The sequence below is a fragment of the Corvus hawaiiensis genome, chromosome 9 (assembly GCF_020740725.1).
Source record: "Corvus hawaiiensis isolate bCorHaw1 chromosome 9, bCorHaw1.pri.cur, whole genome shotgun sequence".
Lineage (NCBI taxonomy): Eukaryota > Metazoa > Chordata > Aves > Passeriformes > Corvidae > Corvus > Corvus hawaiiensis.
The window spans coordinates 21,280,137-21,305,176 of record NC_063221.1 but is presented as its reverse complement, the minus strand read 5'-3'; the positions used below and the strand labels follow the sequence as shown (position 1 = coordinate 21,305,176).

The 25,040-nt window shown below is 39.0% G+C and overlaps 1 protein-coding gene across 1 annotated transcript; it reads left to right on the top strand.

Annotated features, from left to right (window-relative positions):
- The first annotated feature begins 236 nt into the window (after nucleotides 1-236).
- Nucleotides 237-24,953, top strand: DNAJB4 (DnaJ heat shock protein family (Hsp40) member B4). Its single transcript, XM_048312297.1, has 4 exons — nucleotides 237-333; nucleotides 16,100-16,385; nucleotides 18,734-19,308; nucleotides 20,868-24,953. Exons 2-4 carry the CDS (start codon nucleotides 16,175-16,177, stop codon nucleotides 21,099-21,101), a joined length of 1,020 nt encoding a protein of 339 aa, XP_048168254.1. The 5' UTR covers nucleotides 237-333; nucleotides 16,100-16,174; the 3' UTR covers nucleotides 21,102-24,953.
- The last annotated feature ends 87 nt before the right edge of the window (nucleotides 24,954-25,040 follow it).

Below are 25,040 nucleotides of genomic sequence, written 5' to 3'. Positions count from 1 at the left end.
CGGGCGCCGAAGAACGTCGGAGAAGCCTCGCGGCGTTTCGCCCGGCCCCGCCCAGCCAGGCCCACGGGGTCTCCGGGGCCGCCCTGCAGGGGGCGGTGAGATCGCGATGTTTCTCCGTGCAGCGCGAGCAATTGGAGACGCCGCTGATAGGGCCGGGAGAGTCACGTGGGGCGGGGGGGAGCGCGCGGGCCCGGGGGGGAGGCAGCGCGCAGCTCTCGCGTCATTTGGTTTGGAGCCGCGGGTGCGCGCGTGGGAGCGGCGGCTGCGCTGCGGGGGCTGTCGGGAGCGCGGTCGGGCCGGGCCGGGCCGGGTCTGAGGCGGCGGCGGCGCTCGGTGAGTGCGGGAGGGGCACGGGACGGGCCCGGGGCTGCGGCAGCTCTGCCTGCCCGCGCCGGACTGCGCTTTGGGGGTGCTCTGCCTTTCCAGCTGGTGCCCGGGCGGGCTGAGGAGCGGGCACTGGCGGTGGTAGCGACGCTGCCCTGAGCCGAGGGGGGCCTCTCTTTCTTCCCGCGTGAGCGTGACGGTGCTCTGGGGAGAGGCTCCCGCGGTGCGCGGCCGCCGGGCGTTGTCACAGACAATAACGCGAGCGCCGTTTCTGGGGGAGCCTGGCGGGGCAGCCTGGTCCGCAGCGGGAGGCGCGAGGGGCGGCTCGCCGGCCGGTGCCGAGCCCGCGGAGCGGCAGAGCCGTTGGGCCGAGGTCAGAGGCGGCAGCCGGCCCGGCCCGGCCCGGCCCGTCCCGCCGCTGCTCGCGGCCCTCTGCCCGCTGCGATCTTGCGGGCGCGGCCGCTCGTTTCGAACGGATTTTTAGGTCGTTCCACAGCCCCGTGAAACGGGATCGTGTCTCTCTTCTTATGGAGCTTCGCTTGCTTCCTCCTGCAGTGTCCATGGTTGTTTATTTCCTAGCTGAAGATGTTTATTGCTAATGTACGATTTTTACAGCTGGTGGATTTTTTTTCTTGGCTGCGCAAGGACAGGCTTTAATGAAAAACTGGAGTCTGTAATGCTTTAATCTGGGCCATGTTAAGGTCCTGTGACCTGGTGGGGATGAACTGTCATGCTGAATACGGATGACGGTGTTGTACGAGGCTTCACATCAGGATAAGGTCATAAAACACCTATTTAGGAATCATAGCGGTAGCGACTGGATAATGCTAGAGGGCAACTACTGTACGACTGCGTTCTGTACCATTCTGAGGAGATACCTTGCAATTTTAAAAGAATATTTATATGCATTGAACTGTTTCTTCTTAAAGGGCTCCTGGTTTACATAAATGTCATACTTTTTTTTTTTTTAAACGTATATGCTTTTCAATTGAAGCGTGGCAAGTCTCTTCCAGCCTTGAGTGTGTTTCTTTGTTGTCAGTGGTTTTGCTTGAGAAACTGTTGTTTTGGACTTCGCCTGGTTTGGGGCTATGTGCAGGGACTCTTGGATTCGCATAAGAAAATGCCTCTCAGTGTTTTCCTTTCCCTGTCGTTCAGGGTAGTCTTGTAGTTCCATGCTGCCTTAAGACGATGGTAATTGGGGTCAGTTTAATAGACCACAAGTTACAGTGCTGTTGAGCTCAGATTATCCTGCGTTCTCCAGTACAGGTAACTTCACCAAAGGAAGTTAAAAAAATGCTAGATTTTTAGCTCCTGGAACACTTTTGAGGTAGTATAGCTAAGAAGGGTTATGAGAGTAATATATTCCACAAAGTTAAAATTCCTGTATGCTTCTAGACAGATGACAGTGTATTGCTACAGCCAGGTGAAACTTGCTGCTGTGGTACTTTTGCTAAGAAAGGATGTTTATAACAATTAGCTTATACTTTCCATTAATGTAGCTGGAGGGGCTGGGGAAAGAAAGTGAAATTAGGCTGGGAGAGTTTAGTTCTTATGCTTGACTCTCTGCTGCTATTGCTAAACAATATTTTTCCATTCTCTTAGTTACTAAGAGTTTGTGTGTATAGCAGACATTGGCTTGTATAATACTACTTGAGCAGTAGTGGTTGACTGTGATGCATTGAAACCACTCCTGGCCACTGGCTGTGTTTTTTATGGCTCTCCACTTACTGGATGAAGGGGAGCGTCGGTGTGCTTTGGTTTTTATTGTTACACAATGTGCTGGTGTGTCCTTGCTAAGTTCTGTGAGACAAGCCAGTAGCCATGTAATGCTGATGATTTTTAAGCAGTCGTAATGCCTTGGGCTAATAACAACACTCTTGTCTGGTACTGTGTAAGTGTTCTAGTTGAATTCCTAAACAATTGATGATAAGTGAATGTTAATTTTGAGGGGTTTCTTATCAGCTTTTTACTGCTCTTTGAGGTGATGCTTTATTTGAAAGCTGAGAATGATATTTAGCATATCTATTATTCCTCAATCTGCACAGTTCTTGAAGTGACTGTAGGCTTTACAGTCAGAACATGAGATTTAGCAAATTGAAGAGGATAAAGATCTCACAGTATATAAATATTTTACCTTTACTTTCACTATTCCTAAGTTGATCTAATGAACTTCATTAACAGTTGCTTCTCTCTGTATTTCCCATGATGGCACTTGGAACCTATCTGCTAGAAAACCACATCTCTTAAGCACTCTATCTTCATTTCCCTTTATTAAATTATATTTCTGTTAATAAAATTATCCCTATGGGATTAATTCCTTCTATTTAATCTGTTAATGTAGTGGGGTGAGGATCTAACCCCTGAACCGTGCTAACTACAGTATTTGTTCAAGTACTTTGCTGACATTTTACAGCAGCATACACCAGGATGTCCTCCTTTCTCACATCCAAAAAGTTACCTGCACTGCCTGTTTTCTCAATCAAGTCTGCCTTCTATGAAATTAAATGTGCTTGATGTGAGTAGTTTGCACTGGGCTGCTAGAGCAGAAGAACTTCAGATTTGTTGTGTAAAATAAGGTTCACTTCATACAGTAACTCATTCTTACTAAAGAAGGGTGAATAGTAGAGAAATGTACCACTTACCTTTCAGAATCTTAATAATTAGATAGTAGGCAATATAAGAAATAGCAGAATATGGAACTTTAAAAGGTCTCTTCACAGTTTCTTTTAGAGATTGGAGGAAGATGTCTCCCTTAACTGAATTTACTAGATTATGACATCTCTTGTGGTCTTGAGGCCATAATGGCTGTTTTTTGCAGTAGAGTATTCTACTAGATGTGTTTACTGAGAAACAGCTAGTGTAAATATCTGACAAGTCAGAAAACTTTTTATTTGTCTGGGTTGTCACAGAGTTAAGTAATGGATGGTTCTGAAGAAAAAAATATTAATCAAATACTGTGTATGAAAGAATCCTTACTTTTATCAAGAGGTCCTCAGGGTATTTCTATGTTAGTTAGTTCAGGTATTGTAAAAGCATCAGTGTAAAAGTGCAGAACTGGAACAAATCCTCTGCATAGCCAAAGCTACTTCAGTGCATGCATGCATTGAGTTCTGCTGGGTCGGTTGTGTGGGGTTTTTTTTCCATTTACAATTCACTTCAAGTTTGCTCTGTGGTGACCAGACCAAAAGGTAAGGCGCTCCTGAAAGAAGTTCTCTGGTAGAACTAAGGAGATGTCTCACAAGGTCAATAAGTAAAGGATTACATTTCTTATGAAGTTGCCTCTGCAACCCTCTGAGTAGCATGTTCTGTTTAGCTTTGCCTCAGTACACTGAACACCTGTATAGGAGAAGTGCTTATGTTCTCTATGAGAGAAGAATAGCCACTGTCACAGCTGTACCTGTACTTGCCATGCTTTCTGCAAGTCATTGCTGCTGTGCTGACGTCTGCAATTGCTTTCTGATGATTTCATTACTTTGGGAGATGTAGATCAATTGATTCAGATCCTGTCAGCTGCTACTCCTGCACTAGCAAAGTGTGTTTGGGATCTGCAACATTATCGGTAGAAAACTCCTTTAGATAACTACTGAGAGAAGATTGAGCATGTGCTCCATCCAAACGACTGTTGATCTGTCATGAGTTTTCATATTAATTACATGTGCACTGAAGTAGTAATTAAAATTTCCAGATCCACAATTTGGATAGTATTTGGATAACTTTTATATAGCGAGTTTGAAAAAAAAGTAATGTCTGGTGGTTTTGGCTTACATTTAGTCATGCTGCCTTTCTTAGAAAAAAGTTTCAGTGTATTAAAACTTTAAAGAGAAGCTGTATAAATATAGAATCTTTAGAGCTCTTCCCTTGCATGTTTTATTCTTGTGAATCTCATTTCATAGGTATTTGATTTAAAATTTTGACTAGCTTATAGGCGGCTATCAAATTGTATTAAGCCACCGTTGCATTGGGTGTGTCAGATATAGAAGGATAAGTCAGCGAGCACTCACTTCTTCCTTAGATACAGCTGCAGTGTGCAAAGAGACTGGATCACTGTATAGAAAGAATGTAGTGCAAAAGGCAGCTGGATAATATTAGTCAGCATGATCGCGTCATCAGCGCTCAGCCACTGACTTGTTTGAGGGGGTTGGATGTTTTTGTGGCGATGTCATGGGAGGGAAAGCTTTGAGAGCACAGAGAATTTGCTGTTAGCATCTGCAAAATTCTTGTTGGGGGAGAAGAGTGAAAGGTCTTGCTTGAAATAAGTTGGGCAATGGAGTTAGGTGTGACAGTTGCCTATGAATAGGGATTAAGAAATGTGGAGATGGGCACTGAGAGACTGAAAGGAGAACAAATGATTAATGCAGTAGTATCTGTAGAGGATGGAAGTGTCTTAATACATCCCTCTATCAGCAATGCACTGAAGAATGTGCATTCAAGTCCTGTTAATTAGTGAGTAAATACTTCTCTTATTTAAGGCAGAATTAATATTCAGAATTCTTATCTTGAAGCGGGAAAAGCTGATTGGTCTAAAGGGATTGGTTTGCTTCCCTATTACGTAGGCCTGATCTCTAGCAGTATTCTTTCTGATACTGTTTAATTAAGCTAACAATTATATTTGTTAATTTGTGAGTCAGAGGATCTTATTTTTAAACAAATATTGCATGTGCCATAGTGTAAATTTTAAGAAAAACCCAAACATACAAAGGTAAATATTTTGTGAGTCTGAGGAAAGAAAAATGAAAGAGATGGTTTAGAAGCTTTACATGTCTAATCCCTTCAGTCCATAAAACCATGATTATAACAAGCTTGTCTGACCTGAAAATCCTCTTGAACTTTATTGTAAGGGACACCTACATATTTCATGAAAAATAAATGTTTGCAGTGAAGTTTGTGAATGTATCAGGATATTTCTTCTTTAATAAATCAATAGCAATGCTCCATAGACTTAGAAAGTGATGAATGTTGCATGCTTAATCTCAAATACCACTCAAAAAATCAGTGGATTCATGATTTGACTTGATGTGAAGTGCAAGAGAACAGGAGATTTTGTAAGTTAAGCTTAATGAAACAACAACAACAAAAAAGTACCTGTAAGTCTGTTCAGTATGGATTGGTATTTTCTGCAGAGAATATAAAGGAGATCCTTTACTTCCTTCTTACAGGTTGTCATCTGTTAGCATTACTCCCTGTGAGCGAACTGATTCTGTGTAATATTTTCATTAAACTTTATTGTTTTCATGACTATGTATTTGCATTTGTACTCTGATTCATTGCTGGTTTTTGTACTGATGTTTTTTGGAAGGGGCAGGGAAAAGCTAAGAAAAAAATACGTCATTTTTTATAGTGACATTTTTCTGTAGGACTTGCTCCCGTGTGAAGTTTGAACTTTATTATGGATGAGGGAAAACTTTCATGGAACTGTAGATTTGTGATAGTTTCTTAGTAGAATAGATACTGAGATATGCTATCACTTCAGAACACCTAGATATTTTTCTGCTGAGTTGTTTATCTTTCCAGGTTGTACCTTCTTTACCTCTTAGCCAGGTATGCACTATTTAATCTAGAGGAATAAAGTAATATACTAATTGCCAAGTAGATCTATTAAACTCCTGCCTTCTATCTTTTCTCAAAACTTCTAGGCTGACTAAGAAGGGAGAAACCAACTGTGAAACATAATTTAGCTATGGGATGTGGTTGAAACATTGGAAAGACTAATGAGCAACTATTTTGACTTCTACTACAGCAGATTGTAGTAAATACAACTAGGACTGCCAGTCTTTCTGTCTCCTTAGGTGAAGTACATTTTACTGACATCTGTTCCCCTTTCAGGTTGAACGGCATTGTGCTGACATCTCCTTTTCAAGTTCCTGCCTTTGTACCACAGTTCAGTGCGTGTGTTTTCAGCCTTGCATGTAAAACTGGCTGCATGAATCAGAGCAGCTGGGTGGGCACACTCTGGAAAAAGCATCTCGTGTGACCACCTCCTTTTGCTTATGTAAGAACAGTGGGATCACGTCCACAGCAAAAATGTGGGCAGTTCCTTATTTGGTAGTGCATTAATAACCTTGATCTTGCGTGAGTGTAACAGCAATTCAAACAATACAGTATAGTTGAGTTGCTTTTCCAAGTGGATTTGTTGTGTTTGCAGTTCTTCTCTTCATCAAGGCTGAAAAAATAGTTTATTTTCTGCTGGAAACTAGTAACTTCTGTCATTATTACAGGGCGAAAAAAACCCCAAGAAACCACAAGCAGAGTTTGGATAGGGGTTGTGCAAGCATCTTCCACCTATCCTTCACCCTCCCCCCTTTTGTGTGTGACCTGTAATGATGATTGCTATCATGTTTATTCAGTTGTGTCTCATTGACAGCTTCTTAATTATGTCAGGAAAAAAAATCTAATACTTTTGGAAGAAGAAAAACTAACGTGCAGACATGACTTCTGTCTGTTCCTTAGTTATGGAACATGATCGAAGTAGTGATAAAATCCTAGATGAGTCTGTCAGCCTTCAGTGTAAACCTGTAGAGCATATTCATCGTATTTCTATAATGTGTTATGTTTCAGTAATGAATGTTCCAGAGTGGCAGTGTGTTGGTGCAGCGGTTTTTTTTTTTAAATAGAAGAAATCCAAATGCCTAATGATAGGTTGAGAACCATTGGAAAGACAGACTGCAGGTTCAGATCAGGTCACATCTGAGTTGTGTCAGTGCCAGCATCACAGAGATTTTTTTGCAAGAGCTAACCTGTGAGATATCTTCATTCTACAGGTGCCCTGATTCTGTGTTGCTAGATCTTTGCTAAGACAGCAGGTTGTTAATTCTATTGTTTGGTGGAAAAAACCCTATAGGGTTACTTTGTTATGGATGGAATTGCTACTGTGGTTAAGGTAAACAGCAGTAAGTTGTTATAGGTGGTAGATACCCTCCTTTTTCTACAGATGAAAGGCTAAAAGAGGAGCTGCACTATACTGCAGTAATTAAAACAGATATGAAATAAAACATACTGCCCATCCTGTTTTCTGGGTGGTCAGAATTTATGTAGGGTGTTGAAATAAATGCATTTAAAATGCCTTTAAAACACCTTCTTCAATTCCAGTTTCTTGAAGGGAAAGTCAGCAAGGGTTACTGTGGAAACTAGTGCTGAGTTTTCCATTGTCCTTTTCCTGTTAATCAGTACATAGCACTAGTATTAGGTCACAGAAGTTCTCCTACACCAGGATTCATTGGTGGAAGATCTGGTAGGGAGCCAATCACAGTTCTCAGGGCCTGAGCTGCCTGGCCTTGTGTCCGGTCTCAGCCAGCCCAGAGCAAATGTTACTTTGGTTTGTGCCAGCTGGCCCTGGTGTCTGGGGTGGGGAATGCTGGACTGCAGAAGGAGGTAGTCTGTGAGCTGGCCATTCTGTCCTTATATTTTTAGAGAGATTTCTGCCCCTTTTGTGCTGCAGGAGTGGGCTGAATCCATTGTCTGTGAATGTCAAATTAAGCCTCACTTTTACTAAAAACAGGAATACTGGAAATATCTTTACAAGTGTTACTAAATACCTGTTTCTAAAAAGTGTATTTGTTGTAAATAACACCCCTCTGTTTCACTTAGGTGGAAAACAGTACAGATACACTTAATATTCATTGTTTATTTTCTAAAGTTTGTATAATAAACACATCTGCAGGACAAACAAGTAGAGGTCCACACATTTTTTCAGTATTTTTTTTATTGTCTGACATTCCTGCTCTGGTTTCTTTGTTAAGAAACTTGCAGTGCATCTCTTCCATAGCATTTTTTCAGTGTCCCACTGACACCATTGTTGGGTTTCCAGTGTCCTTTGGCAGAGAATTCTATCACTTGTAAAACAGCTCCATTTTATTGTTTAAACTGGCTTCTGCTGATTACACTCTGGCTCTGGCTTGAATGGGCGTAGACTGTGAACGATTCATCTCCTCCTTTCTCCATCATTTGTAGACCTTGTAGACCTTTGGGATATCTGTGTTGTTTTTGGAGAGTGAAGAATTCAATCCTCTCCAGTTGTTTCTCATGTGGGAATATTTGTATTTTTTTAATTATCTGTTACGGTTCTCTGAACATTTTTGATTTTAAATAATACACATGGTTTGGGGGAGCTGAAGGAGGCAGAATAGCTGAGTGTTACTGTGTGGATGTACTATTGGCGTTCACATGATACTAGAGTAATGTTTCCTGGGTTTTTTGTGTCCTAGTAGCTCCTAATACTTCGCTTTTTTTTCTGGCTACCAAGCAGTCTTGTATTCTTTTTGACACTGAGTAGAACTAATCAGTACTTTTTTAACCTTTTGTAAACAACGTATATTTTATTATGTGTACTCTTCATGCTGAGAAAACAGCGTAACATGGAAGCCCATCTATAAAGTATATGTACATCCAGTCAATTAGCCTTATGTGACCTTATTGATAACATTCAGGGCCTGATTGTGTTGGCACTTGTTTTTGCTTAAAACAGGTACCAGAAGGGCTATAAAACTTTGCACAATCAGATAAAAAGCAGCTAGTCTTGGAGGGAAACTGAACATACACAAAGCATTAAGCTGTTCATCATATTAAATATCTTTACTTGTTATGTAACCAACACAAGGAGGTTGATGACATGTGAGTCAGAAACCTGACTAGTACAGTGGGATAAATATGTGATTAAGTCTAACTCTTCGTTTACATATGGGCTATTTCAGGACAGAATTTCTTGAGGAAGGGTAAATTCCTGAGTGATAACCATCAGAGCAGGAGGTGGTTAGGACAAAAATCCAGGATTTTATATGAAAAAATGGAAGAAAGAAGCTTGGCTATGGTGTTTTTCTGCTTTCTTTGCCCCAGACTGATAACTTAAGTAGTGAATTCTGCAGAACTTGTTAAAATCGAACATTTCCTTGGAGGAAACAGAACTTCAGCTTCATTGTGAATGTGGGGGTTTTTTTGGTAATAACAGGAGATACTTCTCCTTACCAAGGCAGTGTACTTTTCCATACAGATATTTACAAAAGTATGTATGACAACTACTTCTTAACTACTTGAAGTTCGTACTAGTGTGTTAAATAGGCGTAGTCAGTAATGTGAGAGAACCTGTTAAATGTTTTGCATGATTGGCATTTTTTCTGGTCGACCACTCAAATTGAGTAAGAACCCCTTGGCAGAAATATGTGGGTGGAAATCGAAATGGACACAGAATCTAAGTAAGGAATTGAAAAGCACCTGTGGAATCTGTATTCTTTCAGAAGAGGGAAGACTTAATCTGTAGGTGAAAATACTTTGTGTTGCTTTGTGTGGCCATGCTTTGGATGTTTCCATTTGAGTTTGTAAGTGCTGTCTGGTACTTGGCTGAAGTAGTTAATCACGCTCCCGAGAGGGAGTTAGTTGCATTGTCATCAATCAGTGCATCATTGCTGAATCTGACCTCTGCCTACTTTCAAATAGTTGTTCATTCCCTCTTAGTGGTGAAAAGTTAAAATGTGGAAGGTTATTCCAAGAGTATTTTTGTTTTTCAGCTATAGTAGGGATTGTGACTTAGTAGACAAGAATCAGGTATGAGATACAAGTTTGCTATGTTCTGATCAGCGTGTATGTGTTATTAGTGTCCTAGTCACGTTCTTGAAGATAGTTGTTCCTGTATGCAATAGGAAATCAACTTGAAATTAGTTTTTCTTTTTCTTTTTTCTAGTATTTTATGTAGTTCTGAATAGGTCATAATGCATATGTAATGGAAATAACAATTTCCTGAAGAGAAGAACCCAACCCATGAATTGGCATATGATAAACTACAGTAAGTTCTAAAGTATGATGAACATTTTCAGTTGTGCATTTAATTTTTAACTTTTGGTCTATTGTTACAAAAAGTAATAAGAAAATAAAAACTAACTTAAAAAATTGCTAACAGCCATCTTGTCATATAATCTTTTCCAAATAAAATTGAAGACTATGTGCATCACACTCTTAAAAATGCATTTTGGCGATTCAGAAGTTGGTAACAGTGTATCTCTGGTTTGAGATTTTACACTAGAGCTGTAAATTCTGAAATGTATATTTAAAGTAAGCTTTTCCACAAAATACCTTAAAAATATGTCCTTTGGCCTGTTGGCAGAATTTCATGTATGTTCCAGTAATCCTATAGACATAATAAAATACATATTGCCAATAAAAAATAGAAAACATTTTTGTTGATGCTAGGACTGGTATAACTTAAATATAATGAATTAATTTTAAGTTGTGTGGTATTTCACTTTGCTTTTATGATTATTCATTTAGATGTAAAATCAGTCCCAGAATCCTTATGTGCCGTTAACTTTTTACTTCTGTCACAGTAGTAGTTTCCACAGAGAAAAATTTGATAATTTTGGTGGTTACTGGGGTGTGAAGTATGTGACTAAATAAAGCTTTTCTTTTAGGGCCATCAATTAGAAAAAACTTTTATGTTCTGCAGGTTTCACTTTGCATTTTCTGTTAGATATATGTTTTAAAAGTCAACTAATTGTTGCTTCTGTTGTTAACTCTGAAATTTATTTCTGTTACTGCTACTGAATAGTTCTGTGGTTAAACTCTTTTTAATAATAGAATTAATGAATGGGGTTTGCATGTACAGGTCTTATTCACAGTATAAAGTGTATATAAAGTACAAACATAGCTCAGTCAACAACTACATCCAGTTAAAGATGGTGGGGAGAAGAGTTGTCAAATTTTTTTTTCTGGGAAAACAATGGATGATGCTACAGGAATTTTTTTTTTTTTTAATATGGGTGTGCTTTCTTCAAATCATTGTAGAGAAGTATAAATTTATTCCATTCATTAATGTGGGTTTGCAAATATTATGATACTTAATTGTGAAAGCTTTTCCTGGGGAGGGATTTGGCTCCTCTGCCTTGACATTTATGTGCACATGTGTATTTATAGTTGTGATCTGTCTGGAATTTGCCTTTGTGGTTTTGTTTGCTCTTTAATTTGTTCTGTGATCTAGTCCTGTCTTTCTCAGTTCTGTTTCTATGGTTTAATAAGCAAGGAGTACAGAAGAAACGGCTTAATTTAAAGGAAATAATGAGCATTTTTATTCAACTTCAGGGAATATTGACACTGTTCTGCTTAGAAGCTTTTCCTTAAAATAACATACTGGTGCTAATTTATGATTAATCTATAATTTGAGTTCAGTATGTTGTTATTATGAATGTTACCATAACTTATCTTTAGTTGTTGTGAAGGCTTCTTTAAAGAAAGCAACTGATTCAAAGCTAATATTGTCAGTGCAACTCTTCTAAGACCTGGAAGTGGCATGACCTTGCCCCCACTTTCTGCCAAACAGGATATATAGCTCTTGGCCATAGATATGTGAGTTAAACTATGGTTGTTCTGAGAGAATAATGGAAAAGACATTTTAAGCATCAATTCTTTACTGAAATACTAACTCAAGTGGAATGCAGTGGTCAGACTCTGTCTTCGAAGTAGAGCTGTTGAAGGAACAATTTTCAGCTTTCCAGTGTGTATTTTATACACGTTTTTAGATGAAAAAAGGAAGTCTGGTATTACAAAAGTGAACATAATTGTTTTTGATCAAAGAACATGGAAAATCCTCTAGGTGAGAGATTGCTTATATAAGGCAAGTTTTGGATGTGTTCAGAATTTTATTCGGTTTTCCTGACAGTAAAATTTTTTAGTAGTCTATTTGGCGTTTTAGTAATTTGTTACATTTGAAGATGTATCTTTTTTCCCCCCAGTCAACATTAAAAAGCTTGAACTGAAATTCCCCTTTTTTTTTTTTTTCAAATCTGTACTGTAGCAAGAATCAGTGATGTAAAGAAGCACTGGACAAATACAGGCTGTTAACTTTCTCAGTGCATTATAGGAGTACCATGACATTACGCTGAAGTAGCTTAAAAGAGCAGAAGGACACGTCTGAGACTGCCTAGTTTGGCAGAAAATTGTTTTACAGAATTGACTGTAACCAAAAGCTTCATAAATATCACTTGATACTGGAATGATGATAACTTTTTTCTGTGTATGCCTGAAATGGAATGTAGTTGTTGTATTTGAAGACTGTATAAACAAAGAACTGATGATACAGATGGTTGAGTCATATTGTAATATATCAGTCAGAGAATTAACATGGTGGAGAGAGGAAGAAAGCTTACTGATGGTGAGGGGATTTTATCTGTTATATTTTTCAAGTGGCTCCTCAGCCAAGTACATTACTGGACTTACATGTCTGAGAATTTCCTTAGCTTTCTTTCACGAGCATGCTTAATCAAGTCTTAGATTATGGCCTTACTGATTTTATAGATATATAGTTTAGTGACTTGCTTCTGGAAGGCTTGAGTGAGTTCCAGGACTCACTACTTCTGGCTTGTCACAGCTGAGGTCAGCCTTGGCTATGTAGGATCTCTTGGGCTGTGTGCTCTTAATGCTACCTAAACAAATCCAACCAAATCGCAGAACCACTCCTTCAAGCTTAAGGTGAAAGTCCACATAGAAGGTGAGCTCACATCTCAGTGTGCCACAGAACGGGGCGTGAGCAGGTGTGCAAACACTGCAGGTGCCCCTAGTACTTGGAGAGAGTGTCAGTTTCTGAAGTAAGAGGTGACTGAAATGCTAGAACTCTGGGAAATGGGCACACTGACAGAATGCCCTGTGATGTTTCCAGGTTCTGCTACAAAAGGGGAAGACATCAAGGTAGAAATGCAGAAACTTGTGAAGAACAAAATAATCCCATAAAGGAGTTCATGTGTCACGCAGTAGGTAATGACGTTATCTGTTTTTTTAGGGGACAATTACTCAGGTGTTTAAACAAAAGATACTGAAGCATATGGGAAGCAAAATCTTCTCATAGTCTAGAAGAGTGTTTTTCAAGGTGTATTTGGTAACAGGGAAGATAGGACTGTAGCAGTAAAACAAAATATTTACTTGTGCTTTTTTAAGGCTATTTTGTTTTCTGTTTATCTGTGCTTGTGTGAAGGGACTGCAGGGCCAGAAGTCCTTGAGGACAGTACATGAAGGATTTTCCTTTCTTTTCTTCTGATAATAATTCTGGAGAGGAATATGGGATAAAATAACAAAAAGCAGCAAAGAATTGCAAATATCAGGTACTGGAGTTCTGAAAATCTGGCAGCTCTAATACGACAAAATTGGAAGATATAAAAGCTTACCACACTTAGCAGATGGATTTCACTGTCTGAAGTAGTTCTGGTATGATTGGATGTACCCAAATTGTTATTAGCATGATTATCAGATGTCCATCTTACACACACTAGTCTTTTAATAATAATATTAAAAGTTCTCACTGCTTTTAAGAGAGTATCTCTGTCTGTTAGAAATTGTTTAAAGAGCTAAATAAGCATGTGAGAGGAACTGTAGGCTATGTGTATTTTTGAAAGGTCTCTGTATGATGAAAGGAAGGTCTCAACATGGAGAAGAAGGGACACGCTTTCTGGAATCGACTCTTTAAAAATACGAGATTCCAGGCTATAAATTCATTCTGACATGAAGATCTCATACAGGGCAGGAAGTAGAAGTTATGTAGTCATTGCTGTACATCCCACTCAGAATCTTAAGTAATTTAATTTTTGGGGAGTAACTTACATAATTGGGGTATAACTTGGCACTTTGGCCAGAATAGCACGTCCCCCTCTGTAGGGAGAGAAAGGATGCTTGAACGCTTAGTCACTGTGATATTGGGCAGAAAGTCTGAGTGTAACTTGGTTGTTACCAGAGTTTGTTCTGTAAGTTTTAATAGTTAAGGCGAAGAAACTTTTTATTTAAGGAGAAGTCCTGATTATTGTGGCTTTTAATGAAATCCTTGAAATTAATTACTATGTTGTTACAAAAGGGGGGGGGGAGGATGGTGCAGAGAATCTATCGCTAAGCCTTGTTAATTGCACTGCTTGAGTATTTTTGAGATACTTGAAAGGAAACATATGTGCTTAATGCAGTATTTGTAGTGGAGAAAATGTTGCATTTGGGATGTGGGTTTCAAATAATTTATTTGAAATACTAATCTTAAATTAACTAAAAGAGCACTTTTAAAAGAAAGATAAAAAGAAAAGGGCGATCTAGTAAAAAACTAGCTTTATTTCAGGTGGAGCTCAGCAACAACTTCTTGCTTCAGCTGTAAAGGTAATTCATTCTATAACCCTGTGACTTCCACTGTGCCAAAAATGCAAGTGAGTTCTGAGAGATTTGGTGGCAAAGGGAGCAAATTCCTTCTTTTGATACCCTTTGGCCTTTGAAATAATAACTACATATATGCTAAAAGTTCTCGCTCTCTAAAATACTCTGGTGAAATTTTGACTTTATTTGCACTTTACCTTTTCCACACATATTCTAAGGAGAATGTAAAAAAACCCAGATAAATAATTAGGCAAATCCTGTATACACTCGAAGGAATCTAGTAAATTCTGTGGCAGAAATTGGGAAAGATAATGGTGTGAGGATTAGGACGATGATGCAAGTTAAGAAAGTGAAAGAAAAGTCCCAGATCTTTTTCTAGTACTTTCTGGTTAAGGAAGCATTTTCTGATCAGTCTCTTGCAAGTTTGAGCAGGTTCTAGAAAGCAGCTTCAAACATAATGCTCCCTGAGTCAGAGGATTAGTGGGTTTTATTGTTAGAAGGAAGGCAGCTGAGCTTAATTACCTCCATAATAGTAACTTGATAATTCAGCCTAGAATTGTCTTCATACAGACAACATCTAGATATGATGAAAAGTGGTGTATTTTATTTAATACTTTGTTCCAGGGAGGAGTAATTTTTCAGTTGTATTAATCTGTCTTGTAGTTCACTGCCGTACTGGTAAGCATAGCTAATTTCTTGACCTATAGCTCTTGACAAAGGTACAAAAGAAATCTTGCAGGCTAAAACTTCGTAACATTTTCTCTATGGAGCATGAGAAATACTTCAGTAGTAGAATTTGTTTTATATATTTTAAAACAAATGTGTAAGAACCAAGTATTTTTCTGTTATTAGCATCTCATCAGATGAAAGCTATTTGCTTGGAATATTTTCATACTTGTATAATAATCTTGATATTTCCTATTCCACAGAAGAAGGCTGAGACAGGATTTACATTTTGGTCTGCTTTAATTTAGTGGCTTGAGTTGTGGTAAACAAAGTGGTATGTTTTGCTCGGATTCATTCCTACTGCTTAATAGTACATGGCTACGGTCAGCTGTGGTAATAATAAAAATTTTATTTTTAAAGAAATGAAGTTTTGCCTTCTGAAGCTTTGTAGTTGATTTGGGTGTAAAATTCTTCATAGCCTTTGCTGGAAAGGGTACAGATCTGTGTTGATATATTTGGAAAAGAGTTATGTACAGCTGTCTCTATAGAAACAGTGAAGTAAAATGCTATAATTACTCTAGATGGGCTTCTGCGTGTCTCTTGGGACAGATAAGCCTTCAGAGCTGACTGGATCCTGCCCTGTCGGTGAAAGGCACTGTTACCACGCTGTTTTAACCTTTAAACTTGAGTTGCTGGGGCAGAGACGCAGAGAAGTTGAGCGCTGGGTGCGCAGGCGCGTGAGAGCGAAAGCTGTGCGGGCTGGGCTGGCGGGGAAGTGACGTCCGCTGCTGTTCAGCGTTCTAGAAAGAGCGCAGACACGTCCTTCGGTGGGAGGGCTCTGCGGAGGGCTGTGGCGTGCCCCGTGTGTCATCGTTTATAAACGAACAACGGGGGCAGCAATGAAATACGGAGAAGCTGTCTAGTCTTTCTTTAATGTATCGTAGAGTTTGTTGTTTTGTAGCTGCTCTGTTTGTTTCAATTCAGAGTTTGATTTTTATTTTTCCTTCTCTAGCGTCTCCACCTTTCTAAGACACTGGACGCTGCTTTCTTTACAGCAAGGAAAATCTGAATTTCTCCAACACTTAGGATGGGGAAAGATTACTATTCTATCCTGGGAATTGAAAAAGGGGCTTCTGATGAGGATATCAAAAAGGCTTACAGAAAACAAGCACTGAAATGGCATCCAGATAAGAACAAATCTCCCCATGCAGAAGAAAAATTCAAAGAGGTTGCAGAAGCTTATGAAGTGCTGAGTGATCCCAAAAAGAGAGACATTTATGATCAGTTTGGGGAGGAAGGTATGTATGTCTCTTATACTTTGTTTGGTCACTTTCATTATGTTGAATGAAGCAAAAGAAACTTATGAAAACATGGTATGTGTTCATCTTCAGGCAATACGTTTGTTTGGCTCATCAGATTTTAAATAGAAAATGCATTGCTGGGCTTTAATGCTGGTAAAGTTTTAATTTCTTACTTTAACAGGGTTTTTTATAAACCCCAGATACTTGACAGGCAAAAAGTTACTGAACAGAAAAAGTTTCGATCACCCATAAATAGCTTTCTGTGATCTCTTTACTGCTGCCTTCCCTTGCCAGAGCAGTTTTTGAGATGCAGTTCAAAACGCATGTATTCTTTTCTTTAATTTTTGCTTAAGGGCAAACTGCTTGATCTAGGCAAGGCAGTTCTTCTGAGCAGGAGCCCAGGTGTCCAGCCTGTAGCTGTCTTTGGCTTCATGCCTGGAGAGGAAAGAATTTGGCTGATGTCATGAAATACCAGAACAATTTTTTAGCTTTAATTGTAAACAGTGATAACATGCCAAGAGAATGAGGCCTCAGAAATGTCACATTTATCCTAAAATGGTTATCTGGAGAGGATGAATTTTTTTTTTGTCTTCATTTTTGACCAACATGACTTTCAGTCTTATGGTTGAGCAACAGAGGAAGTCATTAACATCCCTTCCCATAAATGTATGGTACCAGGAATTCCATATGAAAGAATTACTTCCGTTGTGACAAGTAGGCCTGCTCATTGCTATTCGCTCGGGGCCATGTTTTTTACTTTTATAAAGGAGGACATTTAAATAGCAGTATTTAGTATTTTGGGCAAAGATGTAAAGTATGAACTTTTAGAATGTTGAATCTGGGAATACCTCCTGATGCCTCAGTTGCTTTCTAAGCTCTTCTAAGAGTGTAATTAGTTGTTGTAAAGCAAATGCAGGGTTGGGGTTTGTAGGAAGGAGGAAACTTCAGTGTTTTTACAGCCAGGAACTTGATGTACCTTCAGTAGCTTCTGGCTAGCTATTCCAGGAGGTGTCCTTCTGCTATCACAGATTGAATCCCCTGATCTTCTTGTTTGGCATTAACAGTAGTGTGACAAAAGGATGTACTATAGGTTGCTAAGTACTTTTTGTCTGGTCTGGTGTTGAAATGGGGAAAGCATTCTAATGTCTTAGTTGGTTAGTGTCGGTACCCAACACTAAGCTTATGCATGAGAACACTGAGCTAAAACAACCCCCAACAAACCCCTCTTTGAAATTTACAGAATGCCTGCCTCATAATGTAAGCCTTCAATTTTTTATGGTTATAAAAGTATGATAGCAGCTGTGGCTCAGAATTGGTCTAAGACTGAAAAAAAAAAATTAAAAAAACAAGCACTCTAAGTTTGGACATAAAAGTCTCTTAAGAAGATTCTCAGTCTTTTAATAGTTTGAGATAGTATCCTGAAATGGTCAGTGCAGAAAAGAACTATTACAAGGAACTACTTGATCACCTGTTGGGAAAGAGGCATTGAAGAAAATAGATTTTAACTTGGTTTGGAATGGGAGCACAGGAAGTACAAGGGAGTTTTCAGTGAGAATCGTAAGGGAAATCGTAGCTGGAGGAAATGAGATTTAGATCTCTTCATGTGAAAGGCAGAACAAAGCTATTGAGAACCTTCTGATTTTTTGCACAGAGACAGTGATAGTGTATACAAGGTTTTTGTACCCAGATGGAGTAAGTTCCAAGGTATTTTTATTTGTGGCTGCATTGAAGAGAGTTCCCAGGATTTGTACCTGGTTTATATCATAGGAACACAAGCTGTGATACATTTGGAATGCTAAATTGAGTATCTAGGAAGCATATATGTGCTTGACTCCTGGCATGTTACCTTTTACTCTAAACAAATTGCAGGAAAATGGGTAAACTAATTAACAGAGTTACAGCTGAGCTGTAGAGACTATAGAATATGTTGCATATGATAGTGAATAATTTTCCCCAGAAGTGACATTGTAGAAGGATGCAATTCCCAAAAGACTTTGTAGAACAAGAAGAGATCAAGTCACGCAAACCTGTCTTCTGCTCTAAGATGCTAATTCATTGAAATAACTGGTTTCAGTCATATGAAATAAAATTGGCACTGTCAGAATAACCTGTTCTTTTGAAGTAAAAGTCATTCTAGAGCATCAGAAACTTTGTTGCTGTTCAAGCTATTGAATTGCTAGTCAGTACTGTGTGTTCTCCTGGTGAATCCTCCTTGAAAAGCAGACCTTTCACTGTACTGCAAATATGTTTTTGACTCATCAGTCCTGATACCATTACACTCTACAGTAGGAAAGCTTATACTAATACGCAATTTGTTTTTAACTTTGCTTATTTGTCTTATTTAGGTCTTAAGGGAGGAGCTGGAGGATCTGATGGCCAGGGTGGTACCTTCCGGTACTCCTTCCATGGTGACCCACATGCTACATTTGCAGCTTTCTTCGGTGGCACAAATCCTTTTGAGATCTTCTTTGGAAGGAGGATGCCTGGTGGCAGAGACACTGAAGACATGGAAGTGGATGGTGATCCCTTTGGATCCTTCACTAGTTTCAGTATGAATGGTTTTCCAAGGGAAAGGAATACAGTTGGTAGCCAATTACGTCGTAAACAAGACCCCCCTGTAATCCATGAACTTAAAGTGTCTCTGGAAGAGATCTACCACGGCTGCACAAAAAGAATGAGGATTTCACGTAAAAGGCTTAACCCAGATGGTAGAAGTGTCCGAACAGAGGACAAAATTCTTACTATTGAGATAAAAAGAGGATGGAAAGAAGGCACCAAGATCACTTTTCCGAAAGAAGGTGATGAAACACCCAACACAATTCCAGCTGATATTGTTTTTATCATTAAAGATAAACCTCACTCTCATTTCAAGAGAGATGGATCAAATATTGTCTATCCTGTTAAGATAAGCTTAAGGGAGGTAAGTTTCTCTTGTGGTAGAACTCTAAATGTTTGACATTATTACAATATGATACAATGGCATTGTGGCTGGTTTTTTTTAAATACTTCAACTTTTGTCAGTGTGTGGCTGAAGAGCAGAGTCATTTATAGTGGAAACAATAGCTGTTTTGATAAAAATGGAATATTAGTTCTAGCTGTTTACTATAGAGGTGGAAGAGGATAAGGGTGGAAGGGTAAGAATAAGGGTTGAGATATCTTAAATCTTTGTACATAACCTTTCTAGCAAATGATGTATTAGACTGAAGTGACAAATGCAAACTAACAAATACATCCTATATAGTATGCTCCTTGCTGCTGTGATAAGGTAGCTACTTCTGTAGGACAAGGTAGAAATGTCCTAAGTATTTTCACTGCCAACAAATTATAAGTCTCCCTTTTTAGCTCATAAGTTACTGTGGTGTGATTTTAAGCTACATAGAGATTGATTGCATGAAGATAAATAATTGTGAACAGGTGTAAGAGGAGCTATATATAACAACAAAAATGGTATAGCTTTTTAAAATTCCATTCCAAGTCAAAACATACTGACTTTCAGAAAGAAAAGTCAGAAAGACAACTTCCCAGAGTTCTTGAGAGTCTGAAGCCTCAACATAATCATCACTTAAAAGATAATGTAGCTGAGTGTGTGTAATGTATTTTTTCTTCCTAATTAATATCAGGTGGAGAAATAAACTCTTGCTGTAATTATAAGCTCTTTGTGTAAATTAAGCTACCTTAAAGGATTCTGAACTAAAATAAGTGTGAAGTGAGGTGAAGCACCTAAAGTGTAGTGAGGGAGGGAGAAAAGACAATGTTTAATGTTAATGTGGGTAATACAGTTCAGATAAAAGCCTATTTAGACTCGTTGCATTGTTATGTAAATTGGACATTATCAGTGTAGACTAAGTGTTCTGATTCAGGTGAAGTTGCAGGAATCAAAATCCTATTACCAGAGATCCTAGTAATGAAAATAAACTGGATAAAGCAGAAGGTCTGTAATGTTATAATTTTGGTGCAACAAAATTATTGTTTGCTTTTCTTTAGGCACCACAAGTACTCACGTAAGACAGCTGTGAAATCTGATATGGCTCTGCTTATAGACACTTAAATGTTCTGAAATTCGATATAATACAGTTTGGTAATGTATTAGAATAAAGCTCCTGTGCAATGTGAAAAAACAAAAAGTGAAATGGGATTTTAAATTTCCAGTGGAAACTTACAGACTGACATCTGTAGAGAAGTATGAATGAGGAGTTCTGCTCAGCTCCCTTATTATTTGATAAAGTCTTTGAAGGACATAGCAGCTCAATTACCCTCCAGTGGCCATTTAATAAGATTCATAAATTCAGTGATATTCAATGACAAATTGAAGCTTTCTCTTTTTAAGAGAGGAACATTGTATCTAAATTTTGACATCTCAGTAGTGCACAGGAGAAATACTGTTTAGAATTCTAGTCACTTTTAAATAATCCAGATTCATTTGTAGGTACAGAAAAGTACTGACCAATTTCTTTTTCTCATATTGCAATCTTTCTTTAGGCTTTGTGTGGCAGCTCTTTCAATGTGCCAACGATAGAAGGAAGAACCATACCTATGACAGTAAATGAAGTGGTAAAGCCTGGGATGAGAAGAAGAATTATAGGATATGGTTTGCCATTTCCCAAAAATCCTGACCAACGTGGAGACTTAATTATAGAGTTTGAAGTAATTTTCCCAGATAACATTTCTCCAGCATCAAAGGAAGTACTTAGGCGAAATCTTCCAGTTTCATAAAACGGAAGACTGTGTATGTCAACAAATTAAAATAGGACACTGGAAATGCAGAAGACTAGCAAGTCTGTGCTTTAAAAGTGCAATCTGTAACACCTAGTGGAATCTTTGGGTTTTTTTTGTTTTGTGGGATGGGTGGGGGGAAAATACTGTAATGCTGCATGAAAAGAAAAGGGTTTAAGTAGAAGTCATACAGGTGAATTCTGCAGTAAAAATTACAGGGAAAACCACTCATTTTGTTTTACATATTCCTAATCAGCAAAATTTAGTCATTATTTTGCTTAATATAAAATGCAGTAATTTTTTTACAAAGTCAGTGCATATTTCTGATACAGTACTTGAGCCTCCAAGTACTTCATTTGTTATATCCTTACCCTGTCTATAACATTACACATTTGTACAGAAATTTGAGACAGTAGTAGGAATACACAAAGGTATAAATATTTTAAAAAGCAAAACATGACAGAGATCATTTCAGTATGTTGCCTTCCACTGCGCAAAGCATAGGCTGGAAAAATCAGCTTGGACTCCTGAACTGCCCCCCTGTGCAATGAAAGCCTTCTCTTTATTGCCCCAGAAAGTGTCAGGACTGCATTGTGAGTCTGGCAAAGGACACATGGCCTGAGGAGCCAGAGTACCCATTTGCTGTGGGATAGCTCCTCAGCCCTCAGGCAGAGCAACAAGAAGGGATTCCTGAAGGACATGAACAGCAAAGGGTGAGCCTGCTGTCAACTGGGGCAGGGAGGCTGGTGACCAATGACATGCAGAAGGCTGAGGTACTCTGTGCTGCCCTTGCATCAGACACTACCAGTAAAACCATGCAGGAATTCCAGGCCCCTGAGACTAGAGGGCAAATCTGGAACCTCGGTGGTGGAAGACCGGGTTAGGGTGCACTTTAACTGGAAGTCTGTGAGCCTCACAGATTGCACCCAAGTGTTGAGGGAGCTGGCTAATGCCATTGCAGGGCCACTCTTACTTATCTTTGAATGGTCAGGGAGATGGAGAGATGTTCCAGTAGACTGGAAAAAAGAAAATACCACTCTTGAAGAAAACCAAGAAGGAAGATTTGGGAATCTACAGGCTAATAGCTTCACCTAAGCCCTTGGTAATGTGATGGAAAAGAATCCTCCTGGAAAGCATTTCTAAAAGGTGATACAGGGTAGTCAACATAGATGTACAACAGGGAAATCTTGCTTGACCAATCTTACTGCCATCTACAGTGAGTTTTAGGGGTGTTGGGGAACAATCTGTGTTGTTTACCTTTTACATCAGTAGACAGACTGGTGAAGTACAGGTTAGATAACTAGAAAGTGAGATGGGTTAAAAGCTGGCTAAATGAGGGAGCACAGGAGGTTTAATCACTGGCACAAAGTCCAGCTGGAGGCAAGTCAATAGTGGTGTACCCTTTGGCTCAGTACTGGGGCCAGTTCCAGTCAGCATCATTAATGACCTGAATTACGGGATGGAGTATAAACTGGGAGGAGTAGCTGGTGCTGCCAGCTGATGTACTGCCTTTCAAAGGGACCTCAACGGGCTGAAGAACTGGACAGAGGATTCTCACAAAGTTCAGTAAGAGGGAGTGCAAAGTCTTGCTCCGTTGGGGAGTAATTGACCAGCAAACTGTCAATAAACTGACTGTGAGCTGCCAGTGCAGCCTTGTGGCAACAGAGGCCAAAGCTTTGCTAGCAGATAAGGGGAGGTGATTCTTCCTCGTTACCCTCAGCACTCATGAGGATACATCTGGAGTACTGCACTCGCTGGTACTTGAAGGGTGTAAACTTAGTGGAACAGCTCCAACACAGGACCATGTATGAGAGGCTGAGAGAGCTGCAACTTGCCAGCCTGGGGAAGAAAAGACTTGGGGGAGATCTTGGCACCTGACAGGAGGGAATGAAAATGGAGGAGCCAGGCTCTTCTCAGTAGCTCTCAGTGACAGGACTAAATGGACACAAGTTAGATGCTAGTTAGTTAGGGATTCCATCTGAACACAAGGAAACACCTTTTTACTGAGAGGATGATCAAAACACTGGAACAGGTTTCCTAGAGAGGTTGAAGAGTTGCTAGCCCTGGATACTCATAGCCTGACTGGACATTGTGCAGGGCAGCCTGCTCCAGCTGACCGTGTGTGAGCAGGGGTGTTGGACTTCATGATGCCAAGAGGTTTCTTGTAAGCAAAATGATTGTGTGAACTCGGACTTGGCACTTTTTGCTAGACAGTGCTATGGGCCCTGTTCTGTAAATGAGGCTTAGCCCAAAGATGGTGGTGCTCATGTGACAACTCCCTAGGGAGCAGGTCTGTGCTGGGTTGGAAAGATGCACAAAGAGCCCTGTAAAAGCATTTGGCTAGGGCAGTTATCTAAAGATCATGCTGATCTCAAGTATTCATTATTTTCAAAGGCCAAACTTTACTCCCATGAAGAAGAAGGAAGAACCTAGGTCCTAGCTAAAGCAAAGTTTGCTTAAGACACAGTGTGGGATAGGGGTTGCCCAGAAACTTTCATATGCTTGAATTCAGTTGTTGTTGTTTTTTCTTTTTTAATTCAAATATGAGTTAGTTATCTTAAGAGTTAAAAGATGCATAGAGAGATGGAGAGCCCTCTATAATAGTCTAGTTTTATAATACAGTAATAGGGCTGGTTCCCTTGATTGCAGCATGGTATTGGTGAAAGACATGCCTTGTAGGCATGCTTTATTACTTGAGTTTAAAACCATAATGCAGTGCTTTAACAACACTTTAAAAGGGTTTGGGATTTTTTTTTTGTTGTTGTTTTTCATAAGAAAAGATCTTAAGATTTGCTGTCAGGCTTTTGCCTGTGGAAATTTAGAAGTTACCTGCTCTGTTAGGTAGCCTAAGAAATAGCAGTGTTATATATGTGACTCTCTGCAGGAAAGTAAATCATATGGAAGTTGGGATTTAATTTACAATAATTTTTTAATGAGTGTAAGAAGAATCCCATTTCTGTTACTTAAAGAAAAAGAATTTCTGTGGGGTATTGTTCAAGTCAATTTTTCAGCTGCAGATCTCTTCACGCAGTATCAGTTAGTTGTAGTCCTAAATCTACAGGAAGTAAACAATTGCTGGAGCAGTATCACAAAGAAAAAAAAATTGCTGCTTCGTGCTTCTGCATATTGTTATTACTATATATTGTTTGTTGAAAAAATTTCCATTTCAGTATGTTCCGTATTGCATTTCTTATGTGGTTTTTAAGTAAAAAGTGTGAAGTTGGTTTTTAACTTTCTCTTATATTTTGTTATGATGGCAAATGCTACAAGCTACACAACTTTAAAGCATATCAACCTAAAATACCTATTTGTCAGTTTAAAAGCTAATGGAATCAAGCATTTTGTAATCCAGACTCTTGTAACCATATCCAACTTGTAAAAAAAAAAAAAGTTACAGCAACTAGGACTATTTTTTTGTAACCATCTTCAGGTAAGAGGAGTAGTGTTAAATTGAGGAATCGCAGTATCTTGTGTATTTAGAAGTGTATATATATATATATATATGTGTATAGCAAACTAAACTTTTCCAACTGTTTTCAAGCTGAAAATATAAAACTTAAAGGACTGGTATGAAATAAATGCTTGTATTTCTTTTCTTATGGAGAGGTAACAAAGTATATGTTTCAGAAACCAGCATGTAGAATTACTTCAAAATATGAGGAAGCATTAATATCTATCTAATCCAGGATTCACCAAAAAATATTTTTCTAATCAAAAAAGTGCTCAAAAGCTATGTTTTAAAACCCACTTGATTATTTAATAAAGTTACTTGGGAGAAGGAAGCAAATACTCAGTCAACTACTATATTTGTAACTACTGAAATACATGAAAATAAAATGGTCATTCATGAAATTGGGACGAGAAGGGTTTTTGATGTCTTGAAGGTTGCTTAGGTACCACAGAAAGTACAAGTCATTTAGTTGCTTTGGAACTCATCTA